Source organism: Heteronotia binoei, chromosome 2 (genome assembly GCF_032191835.1).
Source record: "Heteronotia binoei isolate CCM8104 ecotype False Entrance Well chromosome 2, APGP_CSIRO_Hbin_v1, whole genome shotgun sequence".
In the NCBI taxonomy this organism is placed as follows: Eukaryota; Metazoa; Chordata; class Lepidosauria; order Squamata; family Gekkonidae; genus Heteronotia; species Heteronotia binoei.
Genome location: NC_083224.1, coordinates 19,788,305 through 19,808,184, shown reverse-complemented (window position 1 = coordinate 19,808,184; position 19,880 = coordinate 19,788,305). Strand labels below are relative to the sequence as shown.

The 19,880-nt window shown below is 47.6% G+C and overlaps 1 protein-coding gene across 1 annotated transcript in view; it reads right to left on the bottom strand.

Annotated features, from left to right (window-relative positions):
• The window catches only part of OGFR (opioid growth factor receptor), a 39,617-nt gene extending 23,781 nt beyond the window's left edge, over nucleotides 1–15,836 (bottom strand). Inside the window, exons 1-2 of the mRNA XM_060230647.1 lie at nucleotides 15,456–15,836; nucleotides 2,464–2,511 (exon numbers count right to left, since the gene is read on the bottom strand). Coding sequence (XP_060086630.1) covers nucleotides 2,464–2,511; nucleotides 15,456–15,737 — 330 coding nt within the window. The 5' untranslated portion in view covers nucleotides 15,738–15,836. The remainder of the gene's footprint in view (nucleotides 1–2,463; nucleotides 2,512–15,455) is intronic.
• Between the last annotated feature and the right edge of the window lie 4,044 nt (nucleotides 15,837–19,880).

Sequence of the window (19,880 nt, the reverse complement as noted above, 5' to 3'; positions counted from 1 at the left end):
GACCCACAGTTCATTGAATTGGACCCACAATTATCTTCTATCTGTGCTTTTTCATCCTGCCCTTCTGCCAAGGAGGTCAAGGTAGATTCAGGGACATGGTTTCCTGCTTCCATTTTACAACAGCCTTGCTAAGTTGTAGTGGAAATTAATCATGAGGAGAGAGGCTGTATGGCTCACCACCTTTCTCCAAGTGAATGACAGTCCTAGGGCAGCAGGAGGTTAAAAAACAACAACAACAAGAAGATTTATTTTAACCCTGCCCTTCTCTCTAAATCAGAATCTCAGAATGGCTTACAATCTCCTTTATCTCCTTGCCTCACAACAGACACCCTGTGAGTTAGGTGGTGCTGAGAGAGCTCTCCCAGAAGCTGCCCTTTCAAGAACTCACCTACAAGAGTTATGGCTAACCCAAGGCCATTCCAGCAGCTGCAAGTGGAGGAGTAGGGAATCAAACCCGGTTCTCCCAGATAGGAGTCTGTGCACTTCACCACTACACCAAACTGACTCTCCTGGGATGAGAGGGCTGTGTAAATAAGAAGCAGGCAACTTCGAGAGAAAGGCGGCTTCAGACAGCAGAGGGAGAACAGCTTCAAGCACAGAAGAGGCCTCAGCGAGAGAGGACAAGCTGTGTGGAAGCTGCAGAGAAGCTCTGCACTCCAGCCTGGTTTCCTGGACAGACTGCTAGCCTAGTAAAGTAGACTCTTCTTTCTCCTCATAAAGCTCACTGGGTGGGTGAGAGATATTCTCACTGTTATCATTGTTAAAGCTGCATTCCTTTATTCACAATTATTTCTTATAGAAATTACCATGGGTAATACCGAAGTATGTTAGGCTGAAAGCAAGAGGGGCTACTGGTACAAAGTCCCCCAGTGATTCCCCCGTTGCTAGTGCAGGCCGTTGCTAATGCTTTCGGGATTTGTCTGCGGATCAACAATGCCAGTCTCTCATATTACAAGCTGCCCGTCTGAGAAAAGAATGTTTGTGCATCCTGAGAAAACACCACGTCTCTTGAACTATTCCCATCTGGTTCCTGCTTTAGAGGTGCTTACCTACTGAGCTCTTTCAAAAGAAGGGATTTATCTGTTTCTAGGAAAGTCCTGACCTTATAGAGAGAAGGCTGCTTCCAAGTGACGTCCACTGACTCAGCTGAAAGCCTGGCGAAACAGCTCTGTTTTAGAGGCCCTGGGGAACAGAAGTAAATCCTGCAGGGCCCAGATCTCCAGGGGGAGCTCATTCCACCAGAAAGGGCCTTTTTGGCCCTGGCCCTTGTTGAGGCCAGAGAGAAGTCTCTGGGGCCGGGTATCACCAAAAGGTGTTGGTTGCTGATCGTAAAGACCTACAAGATTCATAAAGGGAGAGGAGGTCTCGAAGATATTCTGGCCCCTAGCCATATGGGCTTTAAAAGTAAGTACCAGCACCTTGAACTGGATCCAGTACTCAATAGGTAGTCAGTGCAGTTCGCGCAGCACAGAATGGGTCCGTGCCCATGCAGGAGACGATGTCAACACCCGCGCAGCATATACTAAGAGACATAACGCTGTATGAAAGATACTGTTCCATGTCTTAATGGTGAATTTTTAAAAACTGTTTTAATAAGACTAGGATATTTATAGGCTTAAATTTTATATCATAAAACATTCTTATGAGCTGCATCAGGGGTCTCCAACCTTTTAGAGCCTGTGGACGCCTTTGGAATTCTGACACACTGTTGTGGGAACAACTACAAAACGGATGACGCTGGCTCTTATCTTCAGCCACACTGCGAGGGTCCTTGTGTTGTGGTGCAACTGCTGCCAATGCAACTTTTTAAAAAGGCCTGCACAGCCAATCAAATATCGAAGGGCCAATCAGATGCTTTGTTGGGTAAAAGATCATCTGGCCCTGCCACCCACTTTCTAAAAGTAGTTGGTACGTGCCAAGAAAGCCGTCTGAGGAAATTTTAACCCAGGTTCTCCTATTAATACTTTTTAGTCTTCTTATCGAAAGCTTACTTTAGTGTATTAAAACCCTCAAGTAAGCTTTAAATGAAATGAATAAAGAGTACTAATGGGGAAACCTGGGCTCAAATTCTCATCCAGCCACGAACCAAAGAGCATCTAGTAACTGTGGGAAAAACTTTCTGATCCACAGCCGAGTCTCTTCACTAAGCCACTTCCCTAAGGGACGACATGACCCACAGTGAATTAGAGGTTTTGTTAAATGCTCTTCAGCTGAACCGCTGTAATTGCTCAGGTGAACCCAATTAGAAGGTCTCTCTCGTTTTCCCAAAGAGCACTTATCGAGTTTCTTCCGGGATCCTGAGTGACCTTATTGCTCTGAAAAATTAGTATGGCTAGGTCGTTTGCTTGCCGTGATACCAATTCATGTCAAGGTGAACAGACGTGGCGGGAGAGCAGACGCTTCCGATAACCTTTCAGCTTCCATAAGGCAAAAAGAACCCTTTTCTTCTCTTGAAATTCTTACCTTGTACCTTCCGAAACCCATGGCAGAGCGATTCAGCCTTCGCCGCTCCTGAAGAGAAAAATATTCATTTCAAGACAAAGTTTTTGACAGAATTCAATCCCTGAGCATTACAAACGCAGGCATCTGCACAACCTATGTATCTTTCCCCACTGCACTGCACTCTGAAAATTCTGAAAACAGAGATGCGGAACAAACGGTAGCCTTTGCCAATTTACCTCAGGCATTTCTACCCCAGCGACATGGTGGAACAGCTACTATTATCATTATTATTTAAAACATTTTCATGCCACTGTTCAGCCTGACCAGGACCCAAAAGGTAGTGAACGTTTTTAAAAGTTGTGCAATTAAAAATGAACTTTAATTTATAATATAATTCAATCAAAAACACATAAACATAGAAGGAGGACCAGGGATCTAATAACACAGCGGAGAATTGTGTAATTATTTCTACTGGGGCTTTGCAGAGTCCCCAAAACACGCCCTTGGGCAAGTCCCACACTCTCAGCCTAACCTACTTTACAGGGTTGTCGCGAAGACTAAATGAAGGAGAAGAGAAGCTACTTTGGGTCTTTTCTGGGGAGAGAAGCGAGATCAAAAATGAAGAAAAACAAATAAGCAAGTAGCTCTTGCCCAGAAATAGTGTTTTACCTCACCTGCAAAGTCAGAACCCTGCCCGGCTGTGGGAACAGAAGCATAAGACTCCCTCTTCTCCCTTTCTTCTCAAAGCAATACTCACCTGAAGGTACAAACAAAACTCACTGGCTGGCGATCGCCAACACTGGAAGGATACTCTATATCAGTGGCCCCCAACTTTTTTGGCACCAAGGACCAGTTTTGTGGAAGACAATTTTTCCACGGACTGTTGGGGGTGCCAGGGTTTTTGCTGCCCCAACCCAATCCTTGCCCCCCACGAGGGTCTTCAAATGAAGAGTAGGTGAAGGTCTCTGCCTCACCCTGTGGCCCGGTTGCTAACAGGCCACAGAACGGTACCGGTCCACGGCCCAGGGGTTGGGGACCCCTGTTCTATGTCTCTCCCCCTGGAAAAATATGGGGAGAGTTGGGGGACACTTGTGCTGGGTAGGCAATTGGCAAATTGAGTACTGAGACAAGAAACACTGTGGTTCCAATATAAATCAAATAGTGTACACCAAGTCACAAAAGGAATACATATAAAGCCTGTATAAATCACAAACACAATTCAGCAGCGATGTTATTGTTGTTCAGTCACACAGTCGAGTCCAACTCTTTGCGACCCCATGGACAAAGTCACGCCAGGCCCTCCTGTCTTCCACCATCCTCCGAAGTCTGCTCAAATTCGTGTTTGTTACATCAGTAACGCTGTCCAACCATCTCATCTTTTGCCCTCCCCTTCTTCTTTTGCCTTCTGTCTTTGCCAGCATCAGGGTCTTCTCCAGGGAGTGCTCCCTTCTCATTAGGTGGCCAAAGTATTGGAACTTCAGCTTCAGCATCTGACCTTCCAGGGAACAGTCTGGGTTGATTTCCCTTAGGACTGACTGATTGGATCTTCTTGCAGTCCAAGGGACACCACAGCTCAGAAGCATCTATTCTTCTGTGCTCGGTCTTCCTTACGGTCCAGCTCTCACAGCCATACATTACTACTGGGAATAACATCGCTTTGACTATACAGAGCGATTCCATTATTATGCTGTGAACCTGATATCCAGATGCTGAAATCGGGTTCCACTGAAGCAGCCTACTAGATGAATTTTGCAACCGATGAAGAGACACTGAAACACCTCAATCCCTGAAATGAGTGTCTTATTTTTGCTTAATTGTGAACGGAATAATAAAACTGCTTACAGTGGAAAAAACCCTGCCATTTCCATGCAAGTTCAATGCAGGCTGAACCCCTCAGATGTCCCAAATCAGAACTTTTCTTGTAGCAGGAACTCCTTTGCATTTGAAGCCACACACCCCTGTTGTAGCTAATCCTTATTATAGGGCCTACTGTAAGCTCCAGGATTGGCTACATCAAGGGCAGGGGTGGAATTCAAGAAGGAGCTCCTTTGCATATTAAGCCACACCTCCCTGATGTAGCCAATCATCCCAGAGCTTACAAAAAAGAGCCTTGTAAGCTCTTGGAGGATTGGCTACGTCAGGGGTGTGTGGCCTAATATGCAAAGGAGTTCCTGCTACAAAAAAACTGCTACCTTGAATGATCCTGCAGCCCCAAAGCAATCCTGGCTCTCAGTGTCTGGCACTGCGACCCAGAACAGACCTTCTCCAGTTGCAGCACAGTTCAGGCTGTGCCCTGCCTCTATAAAAAGAATGCTCCGATTTCAGTTTCACTTCTCAGAAGGCAGGAAAAAAATCTCAAGGAAGAAACTGAATATAACCTTCAGGTAGCTTTAGAAGAACATTCTGGATTTATACCCCACCCGTCACTCAGAGTCTCACAGCATCTTAAAACAGGGTTGCCATTAAAATTTTATTTTTCATTTCCCTGATTTTTCCTGACCAACGTTTGTCAAGTTCCCTGACCACCATTCAAATATAACCACAAGTTTAAAAAGGAATAGCCCCGTTGCATTAATGCAAGGCTTAATGAAACGTTCAACGCTACAACTACAAGAAGTCTCAACTGCAGAAACATTTGTCAAAGTAAGTGATTTAGTATCAGCTTCTTTCAACATTAACGGCAGCAACATCTGTTTTGCAACTGCACCAAAAATCAGACCAAGATACAAACTTCAATTCAAGTAAACTCTGAATGCTAACAAGTAGGAACTTTCCAAAAGTAACAAGCACATTAGGCTGGTTGCTGAGGTGGAGTTGAGAAAAAGGTGGTGCTGGGAAAGGGCATCATTAAGTTTTACTTGTGTTCTGCCACTTCTCTATTCCGGTTGCTGCAAGAACAGATCATGCTCTTGCGGCAGCAGGTCAAAAATCCATGGCTTGAATATATTTTAGTCACAATTTCCCTGACTTCAGACCAATTTCCCTGACCAATTTCCATTTCCCTAACTTTCCTGAAAGCGGCAACCCTGTAACATCTCCTTCCTCTCATCTCCCCATAACAGACACCCTGTGAGGTAGGTGGGGCTGAAAGCGCTCTGAGAGAACTGCTCGAGAGAACTTGATTAGCCGAAGGTCACCCAGCAGCTGCACGTGGAGAAGTGGGGAATCAAACCCAGGTCTCCAAGGATTCTTATCTGACACTACTCCATGCCAGCTCTCATGAACCTGCTGTGGGGTATTTTAAAATGGTTGTCTTTTAGCGTCCCTCTTTCTCATGGCGACTCAAAGCAGATGACATCATGTGCGTCACAACAACCAAAAGGAGGGGGAGACAGGCAGTAATGTCTGTAGATTGAGGATGGAATTGATGCTAGGTACTCTAGCCCTGCACATTGCTGGTCCCCCTAAATCTTCCACCACAGGGGACCAAGTCCCATGAATAAAGATTGAAATAGCTGGGCATGTTTAGCCTGGAGAGACGGCGGCTGAGAGGTGATATGATCACCATCTTCAAGTTCTTGAAGGGCTGTCATCTAGAGGGTGGTGTGGAATGGTTTTCTGTGGCCCCAGAAGGTGGAACCAGAACCAATAGGTTGAAATTAAATCAAAAGCGTTTCCGGTTCAACATTAGGAACAACTTCCAGACTGTTAGAGCGATTCCTCAGTGGAACAGGCTTCCTTGGGAGGCGGTGGGCTCTCCTTCCTTGGAGGTTTTTAAACAGAGGCTGGATGGCCATCTGACAGTGATGAAGATCCTGTGAATTTAGGGGGAGGCATTTGTGAGTTTCCTCAGCGGAACAGGCTTCCTCCTTGGGAGGTGGTGGGCTCTCCTTCCTTGGAGGTTTTTAAACAGAGGCTAGATGGCCATCTGACAGTGATGAAGATCCTGTGAATTTAGGGGGAGGCATTTGTGAGTTTCCTCAGCGGAACAGGCTTCCTCCTTGGGAGGTGGTGGGCTCTCCTTCCTTGGAGGTTTTTAAACAGAGGCTGGATGGCCATCTGACAGCAATGAAGATCCTGGGAATTTAGGGGGAGGGATTTGTGAGTTTCCTCAGTGGAACAGGCTTCCTCCTTGGGAGGTGGTGGGCTCTCCTTCTTTGAAAGTTTTCAAACAGAGGCTAGATGGCTACCTGACAGCAATGAGGATCCTGTGAATTTAGGGGGAGGGATTTGTGAGTTTCCTCAGTGGAACAGGCTTCCTCCTTGGGAGGCGGTGGGCTTTCCTTCCTTGGAGGTTTTTAAACAGAGGCTAGATGCCCATCTGACAGCAATGAGGATCCTGTGAATTTAGGGGGAGGGATTTGTGAGTTTCCTCAGTGGAACAGGCTTCCTCAGGAGATGGTGGGCTCTCCTTCCTTGGAGGTTTTTAAACAGAGGCTGGATGGCCATCTGACAGCAATGAAGATCCTGTGAATTTAGGGAGAGGTGTTTGTGAGTTTCCTGCATTGTGCAGGGGGTTGGACTAGATGACCCTGGAGGTCCCTTCCAACTGTATGAGTGTATGATTCTATGACCTTGGGTCAGTCACGCCCCCTCAGTGTGAACTATCTCACCAGGCTGCTGTTAGGATAATAAGGAGGGGTGAGAACAAGTTTTCCTTGGGCCCATATGGGGAAGAAAAAGTGGTCTGTGTATGAATAAAATTAATAATAGCAGAACTGTAGAAATGCTGCCAGAAACAATGAATTAGTGTTCCAAACAGAAACTTGAGCTTTGGATACCCATTTTACAGCCTCATGAACTGTAGAAGACCAGGGGTGTCGAACTCATTCGTTACAAGGGCCAGATCTGACATAAATGGGACTTTGTGGGCCGGGCCATGTGTGTCAAAAATGTAATGCCAGATAGTCGAGATATAAACTCTATAAAGGACACAAACACAAGTAAAGATTTTTTTAAAAAAAACTTAAAACATGCTCAAAACATTAGCACTCTTGCAATACTTTGCTTATGTAACAGTCTCTGATAATTGACAACTCTTACTCTGAAGAGCCTAGGCCAACAGAAAGAAGAGAGGCTTGGCTCAGTAGCTCTGCTGTGCGACTGAGAGCCTGACAAAGCAAGCTATCCCATCCCAAGGGAGGAGCCTCCGCCAATGGAGAAAACAGAGGCTTTGCTCTGTAGCTCTTGAGCAAGCCTTGCAAAGCAAGCTGTGATGCAGAAGGAAGCAAGAGAAAGGGAGAAGGAAGCAGATGACAGCCAGTTGCTTGTGGGCCTGATAGTACCCCTCCAGGGGTCGGATTTGGCCCTCAGGCTGTATGTTTGACACCCCTGGGCAAGACCGTCTGGGAAGCTGGATTTATCTTTTTGTTTTAACACCCAGGTTAAAAAAACACTGTGTAAGATTCAATCCTAAAAAGAGAAGTTCTTTACAAACTCCCATTACAAAAGAGGGACAAAAAGTGTGTGTGTGTGGGGGGGGGGGGGAGAGATGCTCCTAAAACTAACTTCTTTACTGGGTGCTGTGGCTCAGCGGAAAGAGCCTCTGGTTGGCATGCTGAGAATCCGTGGTTCAAGCCCTGGCATCTCCAGTTAAAATGACCAGGTAGGATGAAGTGGAAGATCTCTACCCGAGACAGTAAGAGGGAAAGGGAGAAATGTGAATCAGTGACCCACAACGTAGCTGGGTCTGTGAAGGTCAAATTAAAAAAAAAAAATGTGGGGGAGCATTTGAGCCAAAACTGTTATCTGTGTTTTCAGCTGAAGTCTCCAAAAGTCTGCATTTCTCATAGGGCAAACTAACCTAACCTTTAACACAGATCCTGTTTTCTTAAACTACAGGAGTCAGCAGTTTATGCTGCATTTGTAGTCCCATAGCTAAGGTGGTAGTATTCTTAATAGTACATTAAGAAAGAAGTGGAACAGCCTTCCTCCTTGGGAGGTGGTGGGCTCTCTTTCCTTGGAGGTTTTTAAACAGAGGCTAGATGGCCATCTGACAGCAATGAGGATCCTGTGAATTTAGGGGGAGGCATTTGTGAGTTTCCTCAGCGGAACAGGCTTCCTCCTTGGGAGGTGGTGGGCTCTCCTTCCTTGAAGGTTTTTAAACAGAGGCTAGATGGCTATCTGACAGCAATGTGGATCCTGTGAATTTAGGGGGAGGAATTTGTGAGTTTCCTCAGTGGAACAGGCTTCCTCCTTGGGAGGTGGTGGGCTCTCCTTCCTTGGAGGTTTTTAAACAGAGGCTAGATGGCCATCTGACAGCAATGAGGATCCTGTGAATTTAGGGGGAGGTGTTTGTGGGTTTCCTGCATTGTGCAGGGGGTTGGACTAGATGACCCTGGAGGTCCCTTCCAACTCTATGATTCTAAGTATGCATTGATTTCCTACTGGTTTAGAGTTCTGGACTTAAAGCTTCTTTAGAAAACCACTATCCTCTCCTCCACTCTCCTAATATTGGATTAAATTAAAAAATATATATATCATTTGCCTTAGAATCACAGAAGCTTTCCACAGTATCCCTAAGCCCTCCACATTTCCCAGTTAAGGGGAAAATGCTGTTCAGACAAATTACAAAGATGATCCGACTCCAAAAGTAACAAGAGAAAGAAATTTTTACTACCAAAAAATGGAAGCACATTTTACATCGACGTATTTATGTAGGTACAGATAACTTATTGTGAGCAGACTATTTTCAAAAATTTCAAAATGTAACTTCAAAAACCTTGCTACAGCTCCAAGCCTATGTGTGAGAGAGAAGAGAGATCCTATATAAAATGAAAAAACACAAGGGCCAAAGAGACTCAACATCTAACCCCTGGGCTATGGACCAGTACCGGTCTGTGGCCGAGCCATGAGTTGTATCATTATTTCATTATATATTACAATTCAGCAGTAGTATTAGTAATAATATCCTGCCCTCCACGCCAAATCTCAGAGTCAGAGCGGCTCACAACCTCCTTTACCTTCCTCCCCCACAACAGACACCCTGCGAGGTGGGTGGGGCAGAGAGAGCACTTGCAACAGCTGCCCTTTCAAGGACAACTCTGTGAGAGCTATGGCTGACCCAAGGCCATTCCAGCAGCGGCAAGCGGAGGAGTGGGGAACCAAACCTGGTTCTCCCAGATAAGAGTCCACACACTTAACCACCACACCAAACTAACAGAAATAAAGTGCACAATTGTATCATCCTGAAATCATCGCACCCCCCTACCCCCCCCCAAGTCCGTGGAAAAATTGTCTTCCACAAAACCGGTCCCTGGTGCCAAAAAGGTTGGGGACCACTGATCTAACCAGTGAGAGGGTGGGACTAACTACCAAGTGTATCCAAGTGAGAGAATTGGGGCTCTTTAGCTTGGAGAAACGTAGACTGCGGGGTGACATGATAGAGGTTTACAAGATTATGCATGGGATGGAGAAGGTAGAGAAAGAAGTACTTTTCTCCCTTTCTCACAATACAAGAACTCGTGGGCATTCGATGAAATTGCTGACCAGTCGGGTTAGAACGGATAAAAGGAGGTACTTCACCCAAAGGGTGATTAACATGTGGAATTCACTGCCACAGGAGGTGGCGGCGGCTACAAACATAGCCAGCTTCAAGAGGGGGTTAGATAAAAATATGGAGCAGAGGTCCATCAGTGGCTATTAGCCACAGTGTGCGCGCGCGCGCGCGTGTGTGTGTGTATATATATATATATATATATATATCAATAAATTTTTGGACACTGTGTGATACAGGGTGTTTTCGCACTCACCTTCAGCCGGCGCCGCGACCCTCTTGACGACGGAGGATCTGTGCTGATTTCCCACACGAAGCGCTGGAGCAACCAGAAGAGCCGCCAATTTCCGGCGCGAAGCCCGCTCAAACGTAAATCGCCAAGAAGCAGGAAAACGCTTGAGCGGGCTTCGCGCCGGAAATTGGCGGCTCTTCTGGTTGCTCCAGCGCTTCGTGTGGGAAATCAGCACAGATCCTCCGTCGTCAAGAGGGTCGCGGCGCCGGCTGAAGGTGAGTGCGAAAACACCCACAGAGTGTTGGACTGGATGGGCCATTGGCTTCTCTTGGCTTCTCTTATGTTCTTATGACTCTCTCCCTCCCAGATCCTTTTGCATGCAGAGTTAACAATATCCAACAACCACAACAACAGCCATGTAGGATAGGCAAGGGTGAGAGTTTGCAAGAGGCCCAAGGTCACCCAGCTTCCAGGGCAGAAGCAGGGATTCAAATGCAGGTTTCCCAGGGTCCTAACTTTACCCCTTGCACCACAACAGCTGTCTGCTGTTCTGAAAGATACTACATCATCACCACTACACCAGTGTTTCCAGAAAAGTACGCATAATTTTAAAAAACAGGGTAAATAAGATCCCATAGCCAGAAAAATAAGACCTCTCACACAGAAACCAGAGCAAATTAGTATGCTCAAGATTCGGTTCTTCCCATACTAAGCCTGTAGAAAAGCGATCACGTAACTGGACCTTTTGCCACCAATGACTCTGCACTGTACACATGGAAACAGAAGTCAGGCTGGTTGACCTGGAATTTAGGACTGAATTAAAACACTCCGTGAAATCACACAAATCCATTCCTGCCCTGTACTAGTTCAAATCGCAGGTGGGCAGAGGGCATTTTAAGTCCGCTCAAGTCATATACAGAACTACTAGTTTTGTTTCCACAAGAGAGCTAGCACAACTTTTAAACCCGGAGCATTAAATTTCTACACAAAAGTACTCAAAACAAAATAAGGGTGAAGACTTAAAAGCACAATTCACCCTCTCAGCTTGAAATGCTGATTACAACAACAAAGGCTGACCTTGGGAAACCCAGCTTCAAACATCCACTTTGCCGCTGCCTCTCTAGGAGGCCTCAGTCGCTGCCTCCCCTCTAACTGCCCCAAGAGCAAAATGAGAGCCACCACCATCTGAGGCCATGCAGAACAGGGGCAGCCAAACTGTGACTCGGGAGCCACATGTGGCTCTTTCACACATGTTGTGTGGCTCTCAAAGCCCCCACCACCCCATCAGCCAACTTGGAGAAGGCATTTCTCTATTTAAAACATTCATTTAAGCCAAGCCAGCTGGCAGCTTGGACAATGTGTTTAAAATTAAAGTTGCTTTCTTTCCACTTCTCTCTCCCCCAACTATTTGCCTTCCTTCCTTGCAGCTCTAAAACACCTGATATTTATGTCCAGCGCGAGTCCTGACAAGAACACCATGGCAGCACATATTCTACCTGTGCTGTGCCAGCTACACTGATTTCTGGTTGAGTACCGGGTTAGATCCAAGATTTTGGTTATAACCTTTAAGGCCCTGAGCAGTCTGGGACCGATGTATCTATGGGACCACCTCCTCTACTATATCCCAGGAAGGGTGTTGCGCTCCAGTATTCGAAATCTGCTGATGATCCCTGGCCCAAAAGAGGTCCGGCTGTCCTCAGCAAGGGCCAGGGCTTTTTCAGACCTGGTCCCAACTTGGTGGAACTGTCAAGTCTGTCTGTAAACTCTGGCTCAGTCAGAGAGCATTCTGGGTAGAACCAAAGTATAACCAAATGCTGCTAGTTCAAACCTTCCCTACCCCCCTCCTTTCCTGTAGTGGATAGCTTTGCTTTGAAATGGAAAGATGTGAAAGTCTTATCTGTACCTTCTCAGGCCTGGCTCTCAGGAGGGAGTCAAGAGCCCAAAACGATCAAGGCCATGCAGGCCTGAGAACGAATTGGTAACATCAATGTGTGAATGTTCCCTGCATAATCCCCCCGCCCTTAGGAATTCCTCAGAAGTAACCCTTATATGCAATGTATCATGATATGCTCTTTAGTCTCTCAATGCTGGCTTAGCCTCAAGTATCAGTATCAATAAAGTAGTTTCTTTGTATCAACAACGACTCGTTATTGAATCTGCCGACTTGACAGGAACGCTCTGCCAGAAGATATCAGGGCCTTTTGGGATCTTTTAGTTTTGCAGGGCCTTTGCTTAACGACAATGACGGGTGCCGTGCTGGCACCTTTTCCTCTCCACCCCCTCTTTGGGGAATCCCCCCCACCCCTGGCGTGATGCAGTGACTGAATAAGAGCACTTTAAAGACACGAGCAGGGATTGTAATTTTTTTAATGTAACTGATTTGGGAGGGACGGTGGCTCGGTGGTAGAGCATCTGCTTGGGAAGCAGAAGGTCCCAGGTTCAATCCCCGGCACCTCCAAAAAAGAGTCCAGGCAAATAGGTGCGAAAAACCTCAGCTTGAGACCCCGGAGAGCCGCTGCCAGTCTGAGAAGACAATACTGACTTTGATGGACCGAGGGTCTGATTTAGTAGAAGGCAGCTTCATATGTTCATATGATTTTATATGTATTTTTATTGTTGTGCATTGCTCTGAGCCAGGCGCTAGCCAGGATAGGGCGATTAAATGTAAATAATAATACTATTAATAATAATAAGATGCCTTGCGGCTCTCAAAAAGCTGACGTTTATTCTATGTGGCTCTTACATTAAGCAAGTTTGGCCACCCGCGCAGTAGAAAGATGTTCAAACAGGTTCATATGCTGCTGCACAGACCAGTTCACAATCGATTGGTCCTCACTCACTTGTTTTAACTCAGTCTCTCTTTCTAACATCTTCTCTTTGGGCGGTTTGCAGCTCTGTATATAGATGCATCTGCCTAGCAGTTAAACGTTTCATGCATCTGATGAAGTGAGTGCTGAATCAACGGTGTTATCTTTCAATGGGCCGCTGGTCTCCCTCCCCAGTGGACTCCTGTTCTAGCCTTCCTCTCCAATCACCATGAAATTTTAGTATTATTTTCTTAGGCCACTGAAATACACCCTGGTCAGTTAAGAAGAAGATGATATTGGATTTATATCCTGCCCTCCACTCTGAAGAGTCTCAGAGCGGCTTACAATCTCCTTTACCTTCCTCCCCCACAACAGACACCCTGTGAGGTGGGTGGGGCTGGAGAGGGCTCTCCCAGCAGCTGCCCTTTCAAGGACAACCTCTGCCAGAGCTATGGCTGACCCAAGCAGCTGCAAGTGGAGGAGTGGGGAATCAAACCCGGTTCTCCCAGATAAGAGTCCGCACACTTCACCACTACACCAAACTAACACACGGCAGAGGTCAGCGAGGGAGTGGGGGGGGGGGGGGGGGAGAGAAGTAGCTGTGAACTCCTTGCATTGCACACAGGAGGTTGGTCTAAATCAGGGGTCCCCAACCCCTGGGCTGTGAACCAGTACCGATCCGTGGCCTGTTAGCAACCAGGCTGTGAGTTGAATAATTATTTCATTATATATTACAATGTAATTTTAATAATATCAATAATAATAATAGTATCCTGTCCTCCACAACTCAATGTCTCAGAGTGGCTCACAATCTCCTTTACCTTCCTTCCCCACAACAGACATCCTGTGAGGTAGATGGGGTTGAGAGAGCTCGCGCAGAAGCTGCCCTTTCAAGGACAACTCTGCAAGAGCTATGGCTGACCCAAGGCCATTCCAGCAGCTGCAAGTGGAGGAGAGGGGAATCAAACCTGGTTCTTCCAGATAAGAGTCTGCGCACTTAACCACTACACCAAACTAAATAAAAATAAAGTGCACAATTGTATCATCCCAAAACCATCATGCCCGCCCCCAGTCCGTGGAAAAATTGTCTTCCACAAAACCAGTCCCTGGTGCCAAAAAGGTTGGGGACTGCTGGTCTAAATGACCTTTGTGTCCCCTTCCAGTTTATATTCCTCTCCAGCTACCTCATTTCCCAGTAACTCACAGACTCGACAAAACTTTGACATGACATGTATCTTTTTCAAATATTATTATTAGTGTTAATGATGGACAACTGCTATCTAAGAAGCTTCTATAGCAGGGGTGGCTAAACTTGCTTAAGGTAAGAGCCACATAGAATAAATTTCAGGTGTCTGAGAGCCGCAAGGAAGGAAGGAACGTAAGAGAAGCCATATTGGATCAGGTCAATGGCCCATCCAGTCCAACACTCTGTGTCACGTAGTGGTAAAAAAATCCAGGTGCCAACAGGAGGTCCATCAGTGGGGCCAGGACACTAGAAGCCCTCCCCCTGTTGTTGTCCCCCCGCCATGCACCAAGAATACAGAGCATCACTGCCTCAAAAGGAAGGAAGGAAGGAAAATAGATGAGGGAGAGAGAGAGAGGTGGAACAACTTTAACTTTAAATGCATTCTCCAAGCCACAAGCTGGCTTGGAGAAGAGATTTAAAGAGAGTAATGCCTTCTGCAAGCTGGCCAACAGGGCTGTGGGGGCTTCAAGAACTACACCGATATGTGGGAAAGAGCCAGTTTGTCTACCCCTGTTCTACAGTATTTTTTCACCCGTGGTGGTGGTGGTAAGGTCCACCACTTGACTATATTAGCCGTTTTGCAGGATGCGTTTCTCTTTAAGGGGTTTTTAAAATAAATCTAGGGAGAATCGAGGGTTATATTCCTTTCTACAACCCAATGTCCTGGTCACAGCCAGTGATGATTCTTTAGCCCGACTGTAAGGGGAAGGGGGTGTCTATTCTATTGGTTGAAAAACAGAAGGAATGGACCTTCTGGTGAAGCTCTCTCTCCGGGCAGCATCCAGCCAATGCTCCCCTCTCCCTAGGATTGCCAAATCCAATTGAAGAACTATCTGGGGACTTTGGGGGTCGAGCCAGGAGCGAGGTTGTGGCAAGCATAACTGAACTCCAAAGGGAGCACCGGCTATCACATTTAAAGGGACCACACACCTTTTAAATGCCTTCCCTCCACTGGAAATAATGAAGGATAGAGGCACCTTCTTTGGGGGGCTCATAGAATTGGACCCCCTGGTCCAATCTTTTTGAAACTTGGAGGGTATTTTGGGGAGAGGCACTGGAAGCTATGCTGAAAAACTGGTGACTCTACCACAAAAAAACAGCTCCCCCCAGATCAATTCACTATTATACCCTATTGGAATCGGTCTCCACAGGGAATAATGGAGTGCCCAACAGACATTTCCCTTCCCTCCCCGCTTTCTGATGACCCTGAAGCGGGGGGAAGGCCTCCAAACCTGGGGATCCCCTTCCCATACCTGGGGATTGGCAACCATTCTCCAAGGAGAGCCCTCTCACCTGGCCGCCGAAGGCCTGCTTGGCGGAGGGTGACCGCCCCCTCCGAGGCGGCCGGAGCTTGTCGGGCTTTTCAGGCTCTTGCGCGTCCGCCTCCGAGCTCTTCTTCCTCGCCTGCTTCTTCTCCCCCTCCTCCAGATGCCCTTCATCCCTTCCTCCGCCTTCTTCCTCCTCCTCCTCCCCTTCGTCTTCCCAGGTGGAGTCGTACTCCCAGAGGCCTTCCTCCTCTTCCTCGCTGCCCGGATCTTCCTCGGCCCCCGCCTTGAACCACGCCGCCATCATCATCCCGGGAAAGGAAAGCGAAAGGAAAGCGGACCCGGCAGCACCAGCCGCCCGCCCGCCCACCTACCTCGGCGAGGAGGAGGCGGCGGAGGAGAAGGAGGTACAAAGCGAAAGACACGTGCAGAGGCGGGGTGAAGAAGGGGAGGCGCGCGGCCCCGCCCCCTGACTGCAGCCATGGCCGCGCCGCCCCCTCATTGGCCGGGGCCTCTCGTTCCGAACGTTGGCGGATGTCTCGGTGTTCCATTTTCGAACGCGGCGAAAGGGGAGTGGGCGTCTGTGATTGGCTGTGCCTAGGCGGTGGCGGTTGCTCCATTCAGGCTTTAAAGCCGTGCGCTGGCCTAGGGCCGGGTTAGATGACTTCATTATTTATTAGTTTTGTCGCCCGCTTTCCTCGGAGACTAGGCTCAGAACCGGGAATGTCCTAATCTGGCTTTTCCGTTGATTTTTGTCCAATTCATTCATAACGCGTCTTTCTCCACAATATATTATTATCATTTATTTGTATTTATGTCATTGGTAGAATCATAGAGTTGGAAGGGACCTCCAGGGTCAACTAATCCAACACCCTGCACAATGCAAGAAACTCACAAACACCTCCCCCTAAATTCACAGGACCTTCATTGCTATAGTACTCCATCTTTCTCCCCAGTGGGGCCCAAGACACCTTACATCATTCTCTCCATTTTTATCTTCACAACAACCTTGTAAGGCAGGTTAGGTTGAAAGAGTGGGACATGCTCAAAGTCATCCTGCAGGTCAGTGTTGGAAAAGTGGGAGATCTCCAGGCCCCGCCTGGATGCTGGCAGCCCTAGTAAGGACTAAGTTTTATTGCTTCGAGAAACTAGCCTGAGACACACCATGTATGAATATGAACGTGGTGGGATGGGGGTTTGAGTAGGAACGCAGTTCCGGCTGGCTTGATATCTGGGGTGTGTGGCCTAATATGCAAATAAGTTCCTGCTAGGCTTTTTCAACTAAAAAGCCCTGTGTGAAACAATGGTGACATCGGGGTGTGTGGCCTAATGTGCAAATGAGTTCCTGCTGGGCTTTTTCTACAAAAAAGACCCTGAAACTATCTGTTCTCTAGGTTCAGAAATACCTGGAGATTTGAGGGTGAGGTTTAGGGAAGGGCAGGGATCTTGGCAGAATATAGTACCATGCAGTCCACTTTCCAAATATCCAGCCGGTACCTTCCCGCCCTGAATTTAAACCCATTCTTGTGAGTCCTCTCCTCTGCTGCCAGCAGGAACCTGGCACAAAACACATGAGAAAAGGCAGCTAGCGTGGGCAAAAAGTGCCCCTGCTGGTGGAAACGACCCACAAGATCCAGTCCACACGCCAGGCCTACTCAACTTTCTTGAGCTTGTGGGTTCCTTTGCAATTCTGGCCCAGGGTGGCAGGCGCTGGCACAAAATGGCTGGCACAGGAGGCAGAACCATACATACAGAAGAAGAGAAAGATATTGGACTTATATCCCGCCCTATACTCTGAATCTCAGAGTGGTCACAATCTCCTTTTACCTTCCACCCCCTCCCCCAACAGACACTCTGTGAGGTAGGTGGGGCTGAGAGAGCTCTCCCAGAAGCTGCCCTTTAACGGACACCTCTGTGAGAGCTATGGCTGACCCAAGGCCATTCCAGCAGCTGCAAGTGGAGGAGTGGGGAATCAAACCCGGTTCTCCCAGGTAGGAATCTGCACACTTAACCACAACACCAAACTGGCTCTGAAGGACTTGCCGGGCCTGCCTCCACCCACTTTCAAAAACACTTAGTGAGCACCAAGAAAACTGTTAGCGGGACCACTGCACCCACGAGCACCGCGTTGGAGAAGAGTAAACAGGAAGGAAAAACCCACAGTATGACTTTCTATCTATCTGACTCTCTTGTAACCTGCCTCTGGAGGCTGAGGCTAAGAGACAGTGGCTGGGCCTTCTCTTCCAACACACGGCATCCTTTTTCTATGAAGGAGACCAAGAATATTAAGCGAAAGTTGTGCTCAGATGTTCCCCCTGCCCAGCACCTTATGCAGGAACATCTGTGGAAGACGTCATCAGTACTGTTGGAAATGTAGCAATATCAGTGGGTCAGACAGAGGCAGTGTTGTCTAGCTGTGTTGTTGTTGTTCAGTCGCACAGTCGACTCCCACTCTTTGCGGTCCCATGGACCAAGTCATGCCAGGCCCTCCTGTCTTCCACCATCCTCCGAAGTCCGTTCCATAGATCCAAGTGGGCAGCCGTGTTGGTCTGAAGCAGTAAAACAAGGTAGGAGTCAAGTGGTACCTTTAAGACCAACCAAGTTTTATTCAGAATGCAAGGTTTCGTATGCAGGTAGGGTTGCCAAGTCCAATTCAAGAAATATCTGGGGACTTTGGGGATGGAGCCAGGAGACTTTAGGGGGTGGAGCCAGGAGACATTAGGGGTGGAGCCAAGATCAAGGCTGTGACAAGCACAATTGAACTCCAAAGGGAGTTCTGGCCATCACATTTAAACGGACAGCACACCTTTTCAATTCCTTCCTTCCATAGGAAATAATGAAGAATAGGGACACCTTTTGGGGCTCATAGAATTGGGCCCCCTGGTCCAAGCATTTTGAAACTTGGGGGGTATTTTGGGGAGAGGCACTAGATGCTATACTGAAAATTTGGTGCCTCTACCCCAAAAAACAGCTCCCCCAGAGCCCCAGATACCCACAGATCAATTCTCCATGATTTTCTATGGGAATAAATCTCCATAGGGAATAATAGAGTTCCCAGCAGACATTTCCCTCCCCTCACCCCGCTTTCTGAGGACCCTGAAGTGGGGGGAGGGCCTCCAAACCGGGGGATCCCCTGCCCCCACCTGGGGATTGGCAACCGTATATGCAGGCATACTTCTTCAGACAAGGGGATGGGGTACAGTGGGCTGAAATAGATGTAGTTGGTGGGTTAAGAGTGTAAACTGAGACAAAGTTAGGATCAAATGGCAAAATAGTGTAATAAATTGAAGGACCATTTGGTCAAATTCATGTTAGTTACATCAGTAACGTTGCCCAGCCATCTCCTCTTTTGCCGTCCCCTTCTTTTGCCTTCTGTCTTTCCCAGCATCAGGGTCTTCTCCAGTGAGTGCTGCCTTCTCATTTGGTGGCCAAAGTATTGGAGCTTCAGCTACACACCAAGCGTCTAGCTATACGATATTGCATTTGGGGTACTGGGAAGCCAAATCCTTATTTATCTGTCCAGACCTGGCTTTTGTCTCCAGTTACGTGGGAACCCGAAGGGCCTTACATCATACTCTCCCATTGTATCTGCACAACAACCCTGTGAAGTAGGTTAGACTGTGTGTGGTGTGTGAGAGAGAGAGACTGGTTCTAGGTCACCCAGCAAGCGTCTCTAGCAGAGATTTGAACCTGCCTCTCCCAGATCCTAGTCCAACTGAGAGCCAGCTTCGTGTAGTGGTTAAAAGCAGAGGACTCTAATCTGGAGAACTGGGTTTGATTCCCTTCACACGCAGCCAGCTGGTGGAGCTTGGGTCAGTCACAGTTCTCAGAGCTCTCTCACCTCCACCTACCTCGCAGGGTGCTGGTTGTAGGGAGAGAAAGGGAAGGAGACTGTAAGTTGCTCTGAGACTCTGAAGAGTAAGGTATAAATCCAGTCTCCTCCTCCTTACTGTTTGAAACACATTTTTTAAAAAAAGTAGGGGGTTTTTTGGGTGTGGACAGGCCTTGAATTCAGCAGGAGCTCACAGGAGCACAGCTCCTGAACCTTTCTGACAACCCCCTCTTTTCCTACCTACCTTGTCCATTGAATAGTAGGTGCAGCTGCATAACAATCCCTGGGTGAGCTCCACCACCTGTTTTTCTACAAAAAACGACCCCTGGGTGTGGGTGGGTGTAAATGTGCACCTGGAAGTCTGATAAAAGGAAGTACTTTTTCATCCAAAGGGTGATTAAAACGTGGAATTCACTGCCACAGGAGGTGGTGGTGGCTACAAGCATAGACAGCTTCAAGAGGGGATTGGATAAGCATATGGAGTAGAGGTCCATCAGTGGCTATTAGCCACAGTCTATTGTTGGAACTCTCTCTCTGGGGCAAGTGATGCTCTGTATTCTTGTGCTTGGGAAGGGGCACAGTGGAAGGGGCTTCTAGCCCCACTGGTGGACCTCTTGATGG